We start from the raw sequence: 18,181 nt of genomic DNA on the forward strand, positions 1-18,181 counted from the left end.
CAGTGAGGGAACAACTTCTCTAGTTGTGCTTTATATGCCTGTGGTTGTGCCAGTATCTTTGGTCAATCATTTCCACTGCGTATGATCGAGGTGACAACTGCTCTACGAGTGTCCCAAGTTGCTAACTCCTGTTGAGAGCATTGAAGGTTTGTACTCTGGCGGGTTCTCCAGTACTCAACTTTGGCAATGGTTTGGCAGTCTTGTCAAAGTGAAATTTAGCTTTCTGCCATTTCAAGTTAGGCTTTTTCATTCATGCCTATTGCTACTTCTGGTGTCAGTAGCTTTTTGCTATTGGAAGAGTAGTTTGGGTGTGCTTTGACATTAGTCTTTGGACTACTTTCCATGCCTTCAGTAGGTGTGTTTCTCCTCGAGGATCACCATGTTGAGCCACTTTGCACAGGTCTGTGAAGGTCATGATGTTGCATGATGCACCAATGTCTATCTGACACTTCATGTTCACTTGATGCTCTCCTCCTGTGGTCATCATTGTAACAGTCACAAACCATTTCTCACCTACAGACTTCACGGAACCAACCTGTTGTACGGTGTATACTTCTTCATCAGACTCATCGGCTGATATCTCTGTATAGGCATGTTTTGCTTTCTCGCCAAATACTTGTGTGTGAAATGATTCTGCATCTTGCAGTTTAAACATTGCTTTCCCCACGCAGGACAATCCTTCTTTTCCTTCGTATGAAGCCCTCCACTGTATTTGCATCCTGCCCTTTGTCCGTGATTGTTCTGCTCTTTTGGCCTGGAAGGTCTCTCAGCATAATAAACTCCTGGTTTGTTCTGCCATACATGTGCTCTAGCTGATGGTTTACAACCTCTGCACTTCTGCACATCTCTATCTCGTTCTTAAGAGTAAGTTTCTCCTCTCAGCAAACTTGGTCTCACTGTAGAATATCTTATGCCTAAGACAATTCCATCTTTAATAAGATCATGTGAGAAAGGTCCTATGTGGCTTACAATAGTCATGTGACCTCTGCCATAAGGCACAGGGCTGAGGGAAGCCATCTTACTTTCAGTTCAATGCAGGCATTGTATTAGAAACATTTCTTTGAGCTCGTAACATGGTGTCAGAAGTGGAGCTGAGATTGGGTTGTCAAAAGCTGATGAGAAGACACAGCTACTGAAAGAGGAGCACTGAAATGTTCAGAGCTGCTAAAAGCTACTGAAAAAAGCCGTTGACAAGGAAAGCAAACACAAGCCAAAGGCTGCAAGAAAATCACTGGGTGAGTCAACGATGGCTGTGAATTTTCCTCTTTGGCTCACTCTGCATCTTTCTGCTACAGGTAGAATGACATGAGGTGGATTTTATGGGGTGGGAAGATTACCCTCTAAAAGTCCTTCAACACCTCATCGACCAGAAACCTGGCTGCCCCGCAGTGATAATACACTGAGGGCTGCTTTAATATGGCAAGAGTGGGACTTCCACCCCTCAGGGACAGCAAGTTCCTCCCTAAAGAGCTGCTGACCAATCAGATTGGTTGGTAGCTCTGTAGTCCCAGCATTGCCAAAGAGAACAGTGGCCTCTGCTGGGACTACAACCAGTCACTGGAGAAGAAGAGATGGACACTGGATTTAGGAAAGCCTGAGCATTTTGGGCACGCACAGCTGGGAAACCCCAGTGAGGTGGGTGGGGGGAGGGGGACCTCGGGGGTCAAGGGACAAAGGGGCTTACCATCTTGGGGCGGGTGATCACAACGGACAGAGAGAATTCCCCAAAAGGAGGTACCCCCGCTCTTGCCCAGCAGCAGCACGTAGTGAAAGCTCACAGGCTGTTTGCCATGCTCCCACCTTACCCCGCAGACCAAACTTACAACGGAGGCAGAATAAGGCCCTTAAAGGCCTTAATCGTCCACTTAAGAGCCTCATTGGTCTAAGGGTGGGCAGGCTGCCTGACACCTTACCCAGCCTCTGTGATGGGGAAGGGCGGGAAGGCAGTGGCTGGCCACCCACTTTATTTTACATGTCCCTGCCTTCAAATACATCGGGTGTGGTGGGGAGGGGGCATAAAATTCACCCCAAAAGAGCGGTTATTTCTGAAGTTTTGTTCTCTGTGTGAAACCTCTTTAATGTAGGATGGGTTGAAAATAGGATTATGATGTGATTCTGTTGTCTGTGACAGTCCTTATCAACTGCTTTGTTAATCGACTTCTACATTCTGAAATGTCACAAACTCCAAGGTTAAACTGAAACAATAGCAATGGCAAATGGAATCACTGAATGTAAATTTAAATATGATTCACCTTACATTTCAACAGTTATTTTTCTATAATAAACTAGCACATAGATTTTAATTATAAATCACATTTCCAATAGACAGACAATTCAAACTGCTTCAAGCACAGACTCTTATTACAATCATCTAGCCAGAATGATGCCTATGCCTCAAAATTACCTCAATTGCAATAAAGCACTTTCGGACATCCTAAGGTCATGAAAGTTACCATATAAATGCAAGTCTTTGTTTTCTTTCTCTATTCTGTATTTACACATCTTCAGGAATGTACAGAATGTAAGGTTAAAGCCCCAAAATGTAGACACTCGAATGAAGGTTACAATGCAAGGGGCTCTGTGAATTCCCTACACATTCAGCTGCCCAGTTCTAGCACAATGTTCAATATGGTCAGCGGTGTGGAGAGCCCAAATTACTGGATTAGAGAATTGAAGGACATGATCGAAAAATTGGGATCCAGTTTTGGAGAATCAGGAGCCAGGATTGGAGAAAAGGAACTGGAATCGGAGAATTAGGAGCTAGAATGGAAGATTCAGGAACCAGAATCAAAGAATCAGGAGCTTGGGTCAAAGAATTGGGAACCAGGATTTGAGAATTTGGAACTTGGGCTCAATGTGGTTCTCCTTGACTCAAACAAGTGTGGGTCCATGTGGGAACTGTGTCTCACAATATTGCTCCTTGTCTCTGAAGGAATAGCAATCCTATACAGGATGAGATGCATTTCAAAGAATGGTTTGAGAGCTGACCAATTCTCCCTTTATCTCTTCGGTTTCATCATAATTGGAATGGATGCGACTATTCACCATTGTCTCCATTCTATTTGTGGTATAAGTGTTGCTCCGGGTTGTTCGGAAACTTGCTGCTGTTGTTAACTCCTGTTCATCATATCGACTAACATGTACAAAAGGACAGCAACGGAAAGCTCTCTTAAATCCAATGCGAAATCTGGGAAATGACAACAGAAGAATGATTAATAAAGTATTGTGGGATCCAGCAACTTTACACCTTTGATTAATCACACTTACTATCAGGTAAACTCCCCTCTCATGCAATGCTTGAACAGGTCTAGGAATTTGGTAGAAATGATAAACCAGAGGAAACCACACATCACAATGTTATCAACACTTAACACCCCAATCCTGTCTCACAATTGTCTCAATTCCATTTACACCATCCATTAATATTCCTTCACTGGGAACTTATTCCACAACTTGATTGTCCTTTGAAGTCCTCTCTGATATCACTTCTTACTCTTAATTTGATATACAGTATGTGAGTAATTTGAGACATGACAAGGTGAGTGTAGCATGCTTGGGAGGAACACGTAACTTTGGACCGATGGTTCCCAAAGCTTTCCACCACTGGGGGGTTCTGTTCAGCTCTTGCCTGAGTGTTCTGTAGAATAATCAAGAGAGATTGATTTCTGTGATTAGTCAGCTACTGAACCATTGTCTTATCATGTGACTACCAAGATGGTGGAGGATAATCTAGATGGGCTGTGGTCTTTTTACAATGAGCAATTTCTGTGTTGCTAACTTCCTGATTTTTAATTTATGTACCTGGGATTGGAAAATATTATTGGGAAACATCACAGAACTCTGCGTACTAACCACTGCTTACAACATAAAGAGTTTATTTGGTAAGAAGAGGGTTAGAAACGTTAGGAACAGACCATTCAGCCCTCAGACCCCTGTCCTGCAATCAATTAGATCGTGACTTATCTGTCTCAACTTCATCTACCCATCTTGGTTCTATAACACTTATACAAGTAAAAATGTATCAATCTCAGTTTTGAAATAATCAGCTGACTGACAAGCCCTGCCCCACCCCTCCCAAGCTTCAGTTGCTTTCTCGGGGAGAGTTCCAGATTTCCACTCCCCTTGGTGTGCAGAAGTGCTTCTTGACATCACATCTGAACAGCCCAGCTCTAAGTTTAAGGTTATGCCCCCTCATTCTGTGTTGTCTCATCAGAATAGTTTCTCTCTGCCTACCCTGGGGCTGGATACCTCAGTTGACTAGATGACTAGTGTGTGGTTCAGAATAACACCAACAGCGTGAATTCGATTTCCCATTGTGGCTGAGGTAGACTTGGGACCTGCCTCCTCACCTTGCCCCTGAGAGTGGAAGGCAATAGCAAAGCCACTGCAGTCAAAAATGCCTCAGGATGAAGTATCATATATAGATGTAAATGGATGTAAACAGATATGATATAGTCGGGATTATGGAGACATGGCTGCAGGGTGACCAGAGATGGGAACTGAACATCCAGAGCTATTCAGTATTTAGGAAGGACAGACGAAAAGGAAAAGGCAATGGGGTTGCATTGCTGGTTAAAGAGGAAATTAGCGCAATAGTGAGGAAAGATATTAGCTCTGATGATGTGGAATCTGTATGGGTTGAGCTGCGAAACACTAAGGGGAAAAAAACATTAGTGGGGGTTGTATACAGGCACTCAAACTGTATTGGTGATGTTGGGAATGGTACTAAACAGGAAATTAGAGACGCATGCAATAAAGGAACATCTGTAATTATGGGTGACTTTAATGTGCATATAGATTGGGCAAATCAAATTAGTAACAATACCGTAGAGGAGGAATTCCTGGAGTGTATATGGGATGGTTTTCTGGACCAATACGTTGAGGAACCAACTAGAGAACAGGCCATCCTAGACTGGGTATTGTATAATAAGAAAGGAATAATTGGCAATCTAGTTGTGCGAGGCCCCTTGGGGATGAGTGACCATAATATGATAGAATTCTTCATCAAGATGGAGAGTGATGTAGTTGATTCTGAGACTAGGGTCTTGAATCTTAATAAAGGAAACTATGATAGTATGAGGTGTGAGTTGGCTATGATGGATTGGGAAACATTACTTAAAGATAGGCAATGGCAAACATTCAAAGAGCGCATGGGTGAACTGCAACAATTGTTTATTTCTGTCTGGCGCAAAAGTAAAATAGGAAAGGTGGCCAAACCATGGCTTACAAGGGAAATTAGAGATCGTATTAGATCCAAGGAAGAGGCATACAAATTGGCCAGAAAAAACAACAGACCTGAGGAGTGGGAGCAGTTTAGAATTCAGCAAAGGAGGACCAAGGGATTGATTAAGAAGGGGAAAATAGAGTACGAGAGTAAGCTTGCCGGGAACTGCAAGCATAAAAACTGACTGTAAAAGTTTCTATAGGTATGTGAAGAGAAAAAGATTGGTGAAGGCAAATGTCGGTCCCTCACAGTCAGAAACAGGGGAATTTATAATAGGGAACAAAAAAATGGCTGACCAACTAAATACATACTTTGGTTCTGTCTTCACAAAGGAGGACACTAATAACATACCAGAAATGTTGGGGAACACAAGGTTTAGTGAGAGGGAGGAACTGAAAGAAATCAGTATTAATAGGGAAATGGTGTTGGGAAACTGATGGGATTGAAGGCCGATAAATCCCCGGGGCCTGATAACCTACATCCCAGAGTACTTAAGGAAGTGGCCTTAGAAATAGTGGATGCATTGGTGGTCATCTTCCGAGATTCTATAGACTCTGGAACAGTTCCTACAGATTGGAGGGTAGCTAATGTAACCCCACTATTTAAAAAGGGAGGTAGAGAGAAAACAGGGAATTATAGACCAGTCAGCCTGACGTCGGTAGTGGGGAAAATTCTTGAGTCCATTATAAAAGATTTAATAGCTGAGCACTTGGAAAACAGTGGCAGAATTGGACAGAGTCAGCATGGATATATGAAAGGGAAATCATGCTTGACAAATCTACTGGAATTTTTCGAGGATGTAACTAGTAGAGTTGATGAGGGGGAGCCAGTGGATGTGGTTTATTTGGACTTTCAGAAGGCTTTTGACAAAGTCCCACATAAGAGATTGGTGTGTAAAATTAAAGCACATGGGATTGGGGGTATTGAGATGGACAGGAAACTGGTGGGCAGACAGGAAACAAAGAGTAGGAATAAACGGGTACCGTAGGGATTGGTGCTGGGACCCCAGCTATTCACAATATATATTACTGATTTAGATGAGGGAACTAAATGTAATATCTCCAGATTTGCAGATGACACAAAGCTGGGTGGGAGGGTGAGCTGTGAGGAGGATGCAGAGATGCTTTACTGTGATTTGGACAAGCTGAGTGAGTGGGCAAATGCGTGGCAGATGCAGTATAATGTGGATAAATGTGAGGTTATCCATTTTGGTAGCAAAAATAGGAAGGCAGATTATTATCTGAATGGCTATAAATTGAGAGAGGGGAATGTGCAACAATATCTGGGTGTCCTTGTACATCAGTCGCTGAAGGTAAGCATGCAGGTGCAGCAGGCGGTAAAGAAGGCAAATGGTATGTTGGCCTTCATAGCCAGAGGATTTGAGTACAGGAGCAGGGATGTCTTTCTGCAATTATACAGGGCTTTGGTGAGACCACACCTGGAATATATTGTGCAGTTTTGATTTCCTTATCTGAGGAAGGATGTACTTGCTATAGAGGGAGTGCAGTGAAGGTTTACCAGACTGATTCCTGGGATGGCGGGACTGATATATGAGGAGGGATTGAGTCGGTTAGGATTATATTCGCTGGAGTTCAGAAGAATGAGGGGGGATCTCATAGAAACCTATAAAATTCTGACAGGACTAGACAGGGTAGGTACAGGAAGGATGTTCCCGATGGTGGGAGAGTCCAGAACCAGGAGTCACAGTCTGAGGATATGGGGGTAGACCATTAAGGACTGAGATGAGGAGAAATTTCTTCACCCAGAGAGTGGTGAGCCTGTGGAATTCGTTACCACAGAAAGTAGTTGAGGCCAAATCATTGTATGTTTTCAAGAAGGAGTTAGATATAGCTCTTGGGGCAAAAGTGGTCAAAGGGTATGGGGAGAAAGCGGGAGCAGGCTATTGAGTTGGATGATCAGCCATGATCACAATGAATGGTGGAGCAGGTTTGAAGGGCCTAATGGCCTACTCCTGCTCCTAGTTTCTACGTATGTTTCTATGTATCATCAATGAGCCAAGGACCTGCCTTCAGGCAAAGCACACATAAATGAATACCTATCCCATCAAATTCTTTAATCATCTTAACCACATTGATTAGATCATCCCTTAATCTTCTATCCTCAAAGCAATATAAGTCTATTCTATGCAACCTGTCCTTGTAATTTAACCCTTTTAATGCAGGTGCTGTAGTCCTTCCAAGGTCAATAAATCCTTCCTGAGGTCCGGTGTCCAGAATTGTATGCAGTCTTCCTGACAGGTTCTTACCAGCAATCTGTAACATAACATCTGCCTTTTGTCATACACCCTTTATTCCATTAGTCATTTTCATTATGTTTTATATATGTCCAATAGTTTTTAACAATTGCTGCACTTCTGCCACTAAATCTTTCTGCACCTCCACATTTCTTCGTTTCTCACCATTTAGAAAATTCTCTGATCCCTCTTAGGTTAAATGGATGACCACTAACTTCCTTATCTTGAACTCCACCTTCCGCAGCTTTATCTACTGAATATCACTTTACAGCTTTCTGCCATTTACACTCCTTGCTGTGCCAAGAGATACAGCTGTTAGCAAACATGGATATTGAGCTCTCTATTCCTTAATCTAATTCATTGATAAATATCATGAGACCCCATTGCACAGATCACTGAGGGACACTGCTAGTCACATTCCCGGCATAAGGGGATGCACAGACATGAGAGTACGCCAGAGTGAGATACGGACAGAATGTATAGTTGGGAATTTGGTTCAGGTGGGAATTTGGGGCAGAGAGGTGCCCCTTTTTCTGCATTTTTAAGCCTCCAGTAGTTGGTGAGTTTCCTTCCTTGTCTCCAAGCTAGGTGAGTGCAGCTTTCTATTACTTTATCTGTGTAAATTATTAACTATTTGACTAATTAAATAAGGTTAGACAGAAACGGCAGGGCTGGTAGTGTGCCATGACTGCAGCATGTGGGAATCTGTGAAATGTACTGCAATCCCAGACAACCATATCTGCAGCAAGTGTCTGCAGCTTAGGCAACTTCGGCTCCCAGTTGTTGAGCCGGAGTCTGAGTTGCAGACATTGCGGGGCATCAGGGAGGGGGAAAAGTTACCTGGACACTTTGTTCCAGGAGACAGTCATTCTCCTTATGTTAGGTAGAACTTTAGAGTTGGGCAATGGTCAGGGACAGGAGGGTATGACTGTGAGTCAGGCAGGTATGGGGAACCACCATATAGTGATGGAGGAGCTTCAGCCCCTGACTTTGTCCAACTGGCATGAAGTGCTTGCTACCTGTGTGGATGAGGAGAAGGAATGCAAGATGGTTGAGCAAAGTGCCCATGTTACCATAGTGAAGGATGCCATTCAAGTGGGAGGAGCGAAGAGGAATGTGGGAATGACAGGAGACAGTATAGTCAGGGGGATAGAGGATTGGTTAACTGATAAAAAAGAGAGTGGGCATAAGCGGGGCTTTTTCAAGTTGACAGGCAGTGAATAGTGAAGGCTGCAAGGATCAGTGCCCAGGCCTCAGCTAATTACAATCTATATTAATGACTTAGTTGAAGAGGCAGAGAGGAATGTATCTAAGTTTGCTGATGATACAAAGCTAGGTGGGAAGGTAAGCTGTGGGGACACAGAGAGGCTGCAAAGAAATACAGGTAGGTTAAGTGAGTGGGCAACAAGATGATAGATGGATTATAATGTGGGGAAGTGTGAAGTTATTCACTTTGGTCCTAACAATAGAAAAGCAGAACATTTTTTAAAAGATGAGAAACTTGTAAATCTTGATGTTCAGAGAGACTTGGGTGTGCTCGTACAAGGAACACAGAAAATTAGCATGCAGGTGCAGCAAGCAATTAGGAAAGCAAATGGCATGTTGGCCTTTACTGCAAGAGGATTGGAGTACAAAAATAAAGTCTTGTTACAGTTGTACAGGGTTTTGGTGAGACACACCTCGACTATGTGCAGTTTTGGTCTCCACACTTAAGAAAGGATATACTTGCAATGGAGGCAGTACAGTGAAGATTTACTAAATTGGTACCTGGGATGAGGGGGTTGTCCTATGATGAGACTAAATTGGTCTTATTTTCTCTGGCGTTTAGAAGATGATGCAATCTCATTGAAACCTACAAAATTCTGAAGGGGTTTGATAGGGTGGATGCTGAGAGATTGTTTCCGTTGGTCAGAGAATCTAAAACACCGGCACAGTCTCAGGATAAGGGGCCGATCATATAGGACTGAGATGAGGAGAAATTACTTCACTCAAAGGATTGTGAATGTTTGGAATTCTCTACTCCTGAGCATTGTAGATGTTCCATCGTTGAATATATTTAAGGGTGGGATAGACAGATTTTTGTTCTCTCAGGGAATTAAGGAATATGGGTAATGGGTGGGAAAATGGAGTTGAAGCTCATGATTAACCATTGAATGGTGGAGCAGGCTCAATGGACTGTATGGTCTACTCCTGCTCCTCTTTCTTGTGTTCTTGTGTTCTTTCCAGTTAAAGAGTACATACCCATAATCCTTTCTCTTGGTTTCTCACCTCCTAATTCCCTACCTATGCTAATAGCTCTATCCAATTCCATGTGCTCTCAGTTGGAATGAAAGTTCCTAGCTATGTGAGTTTCACTATTACTGCATCCCAATGCAGACTGCACCTACAACTGGGCTGTTAATGACACATACACCAACACCAGAAATTTCTCCTCTCCTCTGCTTAATGTAATTCATACAAGAGTGAAGTTCTGTTCATTAACTCACCCAACTGGCCTTTCTTCATGTGCGAAAAAATGAGCCATGAATAGGGTCCCATTTCTCCCTCCACAATGACACTGGCTGATTCTCCTCTCTCTAACCGAGGGATGCTGAGGCTGTTTGCAGTCTTGGCTGAAATCATGTCCTGTTCTGTGTTGGTCAGTGGAGGTGCCCTTATCCATTGATCTCCGTGATAGAGATCACCTCAGGTTTATAGATATACATTTTTGTCTGGGTCAATTATCTGGGAAATTTTTTTAGGTTAGTGTAGCTGGTTTTCTAGCTTTTTGCTTGATATCGTTGAATACATTTAAAGCTGGGATAGACTGACTTTTGGCCTCTCAGGGAATTTGATATTTGAGGATGGAATTCCCATGAGTATGCTTTGTGATTTCCAGTCTCTTTCATTCTTTTATTTCTAACTGCATTTTCCCCTTTGGATCAGGCTGCTGTGTATCTCAGTGAGCTGATCCTGCTCATGTGCCTCCATTGCCCCATTCAATATCAGGTGCAAGAGAATGGTGTTGAAACATAGCCAGTGCCCTTCTCTGGTGCTGCACTCAGCTACATTAGGGACATGCATTACTCCAACACTCCAAATGATAAAACAGAAGATAAGTAACAGTCTCTCTGCCTGTCTCTACATGCCTGTCTGCTTGTCAGTCTACCAGCTGTCTATCTGTCTCCCTGTGCCTGGCTTCTATTTGTCTGTCAGTCTGCCTGTTTTTTGGCCTGCATATCTGATTAACTGTGTTTGCCTATTAATGTTTGTCTTTCTCTGCCTGCCTCTCCTCAACTTCCCACCTGCCCATCCCATCTGCCTGTCTGCCCACATCCTGCTCCTTCAGCCCTATCCTGAGTAAACTGCTAACTGCTGTAACCCCATGTTAGCTGATATTGTTAAAGGTTCTTTCCTCAAGTACTGTCACATCAACCATGATCAGATCCTCCTGAAAAAAGCACTCTTGATCCCATCTCAAACCTCCCTTTCCTCTCAAAGGCCTCAAAACTGTTGTCACCTCCCAAATCTGTTCCCATCTTTCCCGGAATTCCATGTTTGAAACCCTCCAATCAGGTTCCCTCCACTATCACAGTACAGAAATGGCTCTTAGAGTCTCTAATGACATCCTGTGTGACTGTGACAAAGGAAAGCCTTCACTTCTTGTTCTTCTCGGCCTGTCTGCAGCCTTTGACATGATTGACCCCACACCATCCTCCTCCAACACCTCTCCATTGTTGTCCAGCTGGGTGGGACTGCTCTCACCTGCTTCCATTCTTATCTATCTAATCATAGCCAGAGAATCACTTGCAATGGCTTCTCTTCCTGCTCCCGCACTGTTACCTCTGGCGTCCCCCAAGGATCTATCCTTGACCCCTCCTATTTCCCATCTACATGCTGACCCCTGGTAACATCAGCCAAAAACATAGCACCAGTTTCCACATGCACACTGACAACACCCAGCTCTACCTCACCACCACCTCTCTCAATCCCTTCTCTAGCTCTAAATTGACAGACTGCTAGTCCAACATGAAGTACTGAATGAGCAAAACTTCCTTCAGCTAAACATTGGAAAGACTGAAGCCATCGTCTTTGATGCCCACCACAAGATCTGTTCCCAAAAACCAACTCCTTTCCTTTACCTGGCAGCTGTCTGAGGCTGAACCAGAATGTTGGCTAAAGCAAAATACTACTAATTCAGAGCTCAGCAGAAGAGTTATACAGACTCAAAACGTTAACCCTGTTTCTCTCTTCACAGATGCTGTCAGACCTGCTGAGTTTTTTCAGCATTTTCTGTTTTTAATTCACTGTTGGATTTGACCCTCAGAAGAGCTTCCAATCCCACACCCAATTTTACCCAAATGTGCCCCATCACAGTCCATCTACTGTTGAAACCCTCATCCTTGTCTTTGGTACCTTTAAACTTGACTATTTTTTCTTTATTGTTTCATGTGATGTGGGTGTCACTGCAAGGCCAACATTTGTTGCCCACCCCCCATTGCACTTGAACTGAGTGATTTGCTAGGCCATTTCAGAGGGCAGTTAAGAGTCAACCACATTGCAGTGGGTCTGGAGTCACATGTATAGACCAGGGAAGGATGGCAGATTTCCTTCCCTAAAGGACATTAGTGAACCAAATGGGTTTTTATGGATTGATGATAGTTGGCATGGTCACCATTACTGAGACCAATTTTAGATTCCTTTTACTAATTGAATTTTAATTACACCAGCTTCCATGTCCCCAGAGCATTAGCATGGGCCTCTAGTCCAGTGACATTACCACTACACCACCATCTCCCCCAATGCACTCTTGACCAGTCTCCCATTTCCCACCCTCCACAAACTTGAACTCATCCAAATCTCTGCTACCCATATCCTAACTTCCGCCAAGTCCTTTTCACCAATCACCCCTGTCTTCACTGAATGATATTGGCTCCTGGTCCAGCAGCGCCTCACATTTAAATCAATCCTTGTTTTCAAATCCGGCCATGGCCTCCCCCTCCCTGTCTCTATAATCTCATCTAGCCCTACAACCCTCCAGGATAGCTGCACTTCTCCAATCCTGATCACTTGCACAGGTTTTGATTGCTCCAACTTTGGAGGCTGTGTTTTCAGTTGCTAGGCCCCAAGTTCTGGAATTTCACTCCTAAAGATCTCTGTCTCCCTACCCTGCTCTTCTCCTATAGGCCACCATTGCACTGAGTCAAGTTTTTGATCATCTATTGTATCTCTGTGCATGGCTGGTATCAAATTTGATTTGGTAACATCCCTGTGAAGCATCTTGGGACATTTGACTGTGTTAAACGTACTATACGAATACAAGTTCTTGTCGCCACTGTTGGCTCAGTCAATTTGTCTGCACCTGTCGCCTCCACCACCACCTGTTCCTGTTTGTCAGTGTACCCACCACTTGTCCCAGTCTGTAAGTGCACCCACCTCCACCCGTGGTGGTGGGTACACTGACAGGCAGTGGCAGGTGGCAGTGAGTCCCTGCCTGTCTGTACACCTACAATCAGCTGTCCCTGTCTGTCAATATGTCAATCAGCACCTCTTGCTGCCTGTCAGTGTGCCCACCATCACCTGTTATTGCCTGTCGGTATATCCACCACCTTGTGTCACTGCCTCTCAGTGTGCCCACCACCACCTGCCCCGGTCAGTATACCCATAACAACCTATCGCTGCCTGTCAGTGTGCCGATCACCATCTGTCGTTGCCTGTCAGTACACTGGCCATCACCTGTCCCTGCCTGTAAATCTACCAACCACCACCTGACCCTGCCTGTCAGTGTGCCCACCAGCACCTATTGTTGTCTGTCAGTGTACCCACCCCCACCTGTCGCTGCCTGTTATTGTGCCCACGACCACCGGTCCCTCTGTCTGTATACCCACCACCACTGATCCCTGCCTGTCAGTGTACCCACCAATACCTGTCACTGTCTGCCTGTGTGGCCACCACCACCGGTTGCTGCCTCTCAGTGTGCCCAACACCACCTTCCCCTGGCTGGCCGTGTACCCACCACCATCTGTCCCTATCTGTCAGTATACCGACCATCACCTGTCCCTGTCTGTCAATGTGTCCACCACCACCTGTTCCAGTCTCAGTGTACCCACCATCACTGGTCCCTGCCTACCAGTGTACCCACTGCCACCTGCCCCTGCCTGTCAGTGTACCCACCAGCACCTGTCCCTGCCATTCAGTGTACCCACTGCCACCTGCCCCTGCCTGTCAGTTTGCCCACCATCACCTGTCCCTGCCTGTCAGTGTGCTCACCACAATTTGTTGCTGCCTGTCACTGTTCCCAACACCACCTGTCACTGCCTGTCAGTGTACCCACCACCAACTGTCCCTGTTTACTAGTGTGCCTAACACCACTTGTCCCTGTTGGTCAGTGTACCCACCATCACCTGTTGCTGCATGTCAGAACAAAGAACAAAGAACAAAGAAAAGTACAGCACAGGAACAGGCCCTTCGGCCCTCCAAGCCTGCGCCGATCATATTGCCCAACCAAAACATTTTGCACTTCCGGGGTTCGTATCCCTCTATTCCCATCCTATTCATGTATTTGTCAAGCTGCCTCTTAAACATCACTATCGTACCTGCTTCCACCACCTCCTCTGGCAGTGAATTCCAGACACTCACTACCCTCTGCGTAAAAAACTTGCCCCACACATCTCCTCTATAGTTTTCTCCTCTCACCTTAAATCTATGTCCCCTAGTAATTGACTCTTCCACCCTGGGAAAAAGCTTCTGACTATCTACTCTGTCCATGCCACTCATAATTTTGTAAACTTCTATCAACACCTGTCAGTGTTGCCACCACCATTTGTTGCTGCTTGTCTATGTGCCCACCACCAACTGCTGCTGCCTGTCAGTGTATACACAACTATCCGTCGCTGCCTGCCAGTGTGCCCACCACTGCCTAATTCTGCCTGTCAGTATACCCACCACAATTTGTAGCTGCCTGTCAGTGTGTCCACCACCACCATTCCCTCTCAGTCAATGTGCCAACCACCACCTGTCGCTGCCTGTTAGTGTGCCCACAATCACCTGTCACTGCCTGTTATTGTGCCCACACCACCTGTTCCTGTCTGTCTGTGCACCAACCACAACTTGTTGCTGCCTGTCAGTGTGCCCACCACCACATTTCCCTGTCTGTCAGTGTGCTGACCAACACCTGTTGTTGCCTGTCAGTATATCCACTACCATATGTTGCTGCCTGTCAGTGTGTCCACCACTACTTGTCCCTGGCAGTGTGCCAACAATCACCTGTTGCTACCTGTCATTGTGCCCAGAACCACCTGTCCCTCTATCAGTTTACCCATCAGCACCTGTCACCGTCTGCCAGTGTGGCCACCATCACTTGTTGCTGCTCTAATTGTGCCCAACACCACCCTGTCAGTGTACCCACCACCATCTGTCCCTGTCAGTGTATACCGACCATCACCTGTCCCTGCCTGTCAGTGTACCCACCAGCAACTCTTGCAATCTGTCAGTGCACTCACAACCACTTGCCATTGTCAGTCAGTGAACCAACACCACTTGTCCTTGCCAGTCAGTGTACCAACACCACCTGTCCCTGTCTGCCAGTATGCCCACCACCACCTGTCCCTGACTGTAGTGTGCCCCCCACCACTTGTCCCTGTCCATCACTGTGCCCACAACCACTTGTTGCTGCCTATCAGTGGCCTAGCACCACCTACCCCAGGCAGTATATTCATGACCATCTATCGCTGCCTGTCAGTGTGGCCATCACCACCTGTCCCTTACTGTTAGTGTACTTGTTACCACCTGTCCCTCTCCATCACTGTGCCCACCACCACCTGTCCCTGCCTGTCGGTGTGCCCACCATTTGTTGCTGCTTGTCACTGTTCCCAACACCAACTGTTGCTGGCTGTCAGTGTATCCACAACTATCTGTTGCTGCCTGTCAGTGTATCCACAACCATCTGTCGCTGCCTGCCAGTGTGCCCACCACCACCTATTTCTGCCTGTCAGTATACCCACCACAATTTGTCGCTGCCTGTCAGTGTGCCGACCACCACATGTTGCTGCCTGTTAGTATATCCACCACCATGTGTTGCTGCCTGTCACTGTGCCCACCACCACCTGTCCCTCTGTCAGTATACCCACCAGCACCTGTCCCTGTCTGTCAGTGTGCCTACCACCACCTGTTGCTGCCTGTCAGTGTAGCCACCACCACCTGTTCCTTACTGTTAGTGTGCTCCCCACCACTTGTCCCCCTCCGTCACTGTGCCCACCACCACCTGTCCCTGACCAGCAGTGTGCCTAGCACCACTTGTCCCTATCGGTCAGTGTATCCACCACCACCTGTTTCTGCCTGTCAATATGCCATTCACAATTTGTTGCTGCCTGTCAGTGTACCCACCACCACTTGTCCCAGTCTGTCAGTATACCAACTGTCAGCCATCCCTGTCTGTCATTGTACCAACCAGCACCTGTCGCTGCCTGACAGTGTGCCCACCAGCACCTGTTCCTGCCTGTCAGTGTGCCCACCATTATTTGTTGTTGCCTGTCACTGTTCCCAACACCAACTGTTGCTGCCTGTCAGTATATCCACAACTGTTTGTCGCTGCCTGCCAGTGTTCCCACCACCAACTGTTGCTGCCTGTCAGCATATCCACAACCATCTGTCGCTTTCTGCCAGTAGCCCACCACCACCTGCCCCGGTCAGTATATGCATAACAACCTATCGCTGCCTGCCAGTGTGCCCACCTCCACCTGTTGCTGCCTGTCTGTGTGCCACCATCTGTCCCTGTGTCAGTATACCCACTACCACCTGTCCCAGTCTGTCAGTGTACCCACCACCACCTGTCCCAGTCTGTCAGTGTACCCACCACCACTGGTCCCTTCCTGTCATTACACCCACCACCACCTGTCACTGCCTGTCTGTATACCCATCACAATTTGTCGCTGCCTGCCAGTGTGCCCACCACCACCTGTCCCTCTGCCAGTATACTCACCACCAGCTGTTCCTGACTGTCAGTATACCCACTGCCATCTTATCCTGCCTGTCAGTATACCCACCACCACCTGTCCCTGCCTGTCAGTGTACCCTCCAGCTCCTGTCACTGTCTGTCAGTATACCGACCATCACCTGTCCCTGCCTGACAGTGAGCCCACCAGCACCTGTTGCTGTCTGTTAGTGTACTCACAATCACTTGTCCTTGCCTGTTGGTGTACGAACACCACCTGTCCCTGTCTGCCAGTATACCCACAACCACCTCTCATTGCTTGCCAGTGTGCCCACCATCACCTGTCACTGCCTCTCAGTGTGCCCACCACCACTTATCCCTTTCTGTCAGTGTGCCCATCACCACTTCTCCCTGTCCATTACTGTGCCTACCACCACCTGTTGCTGCCTGTCAGTGTACCCACCACCACCTGTTCCTGTCTGTGTGCCCACCACCAACTGTTTCTGCCTGTCAGTATATCCACAACCATCTGTCACTGCCTGCCAGTGTGCCCACCACCACCTGTTTCTGCCTGTGGGTATACCCACCATAACTTGTCACTGCCTGTCGGTCTGCCCACCACCACCTTTCCCTGCCTGTCAGTGTGCCAACCACCTCCTGTTGCTGCCTGTGAACACATCCGTCACCATGTGTCTCTGCCTGTCAGTGTGCCCACAATCACCTGTCACTGACTGTCATTGTGCCCACCACCACCTGTTCCTGTCTTCCGTGTGCCCACCACCAACTGTTGCTGCCTGTCAGTGTATCCACCACCACCTGTTGCTGCTTGTCAGTATACCCACCACCACTTGTGCCTGTCTGTCAGTGTGCCCACCACCACATGTTCCTGCCTGTCAGTATATCCACCACCACATGTCACTGCCTGTCAGTGTGCCCACAATCACCTGTTGCTGCCTGTCAGTGTACTCACCCCCACCTGTTGCTGCCTGTCAGTGTGCCCACCACCACCTGTCCCAGTGCCAGTATACTCACCACCAGCTGTTCCTGCCTGCCAGTGTACCCACCACCACCTGTCCCTGTCTGCCAGTGTGCACACCATCACCTGTTGCTGCCAGTCATTATAACGATAACTGCCTGTCACTGCCTGCAAGTGTACCCGCCACCACCTCCCCCTGCCTGTCAGTGGGCCCACCACTACCTGTCGCATCATGTCAGTGTGCACACCAACACCTGTCAACTCTGTCTGGAAATACACCTCTACCTGTCCCTGTCTGTCAGTCAACCTACCTGTTCCTGGCTGTCAGCATGCCCACCACAACCTGTCCCAGTCTGTAAGTGTACTCACCACCACCTGTCGCTACCATTTAGTATACCCACCACCACCTACACCTGTTTATCAATGTGCCCACCGCCACCTGTCCCTGTCCGTCAGTGTACCCACCACCACCTGGCCCTGCCTGTCAGTGTGCCCACAACCACCTGTCCCTGATTGTCAGTGTTCTCCGCACCACTTGTCCCTGTCTGACACTGTGCCCACCACAACTTGTTGCTGCCTGTCAGTGTACCCACGACCACCTGTCGCTGCCTGTCACAGTACCCACCACCACCAGTCCCTGTCTGTCACTATGCCCTCCACCACCTGTTCCTGTCTACCAGTGTGCCCACCATCATCTGCTGCCTGTCAGTGTGCCCACCACCACCTGTCACTGCCCATCAGTGTACCCACCACCACCTTTCCCTGCCCATCAGTGTACCCATCACCACCTGACCCTGCCTGTCAGTATACTCACCA

General features: G+C 46.9%; 1 protein-coding gene across 1 annotated transcript in view; it reads right to left on the bottom strand.

Moving 5' to 3' along the window:
• Positions 1-2,236: 2,236 nt before the first annotated feature.
• tacr2 (tachykinin receptor 2) overlaps positions 2,237-18,181 on the bottom strand; it is a 139,398-nt gene continuing 123,453 nt past the window's right edge. The window contains exon 5 of the mRNA XM_078565821.1: positions 2,237-3,187. Within this exon, the coding sequence (XP_078421947.1) occupies positions 2,965-3,187 (223 nt within the window). The 3' untranslated portion in view covers positions 2,237-2,964. The remainder of the gene's footprint in view (positions 3,188-18,181) is intronic.

The sequence above is a fragment of the Cetorhinus maximus genome, chromosome 20, assembly GCF_964194155.1.
Source record: "Cetorhinus maximus chromosome 20, sCetMax3.hap1.1, whole genome shotgun sequence".
Lineage (NCBI taxonomy): Eukaryota > Metazoa > Chordata > Chondrichthyes > Lamniformes > Cetorhinidae > Cetorhinus > Cetorhinus maximus.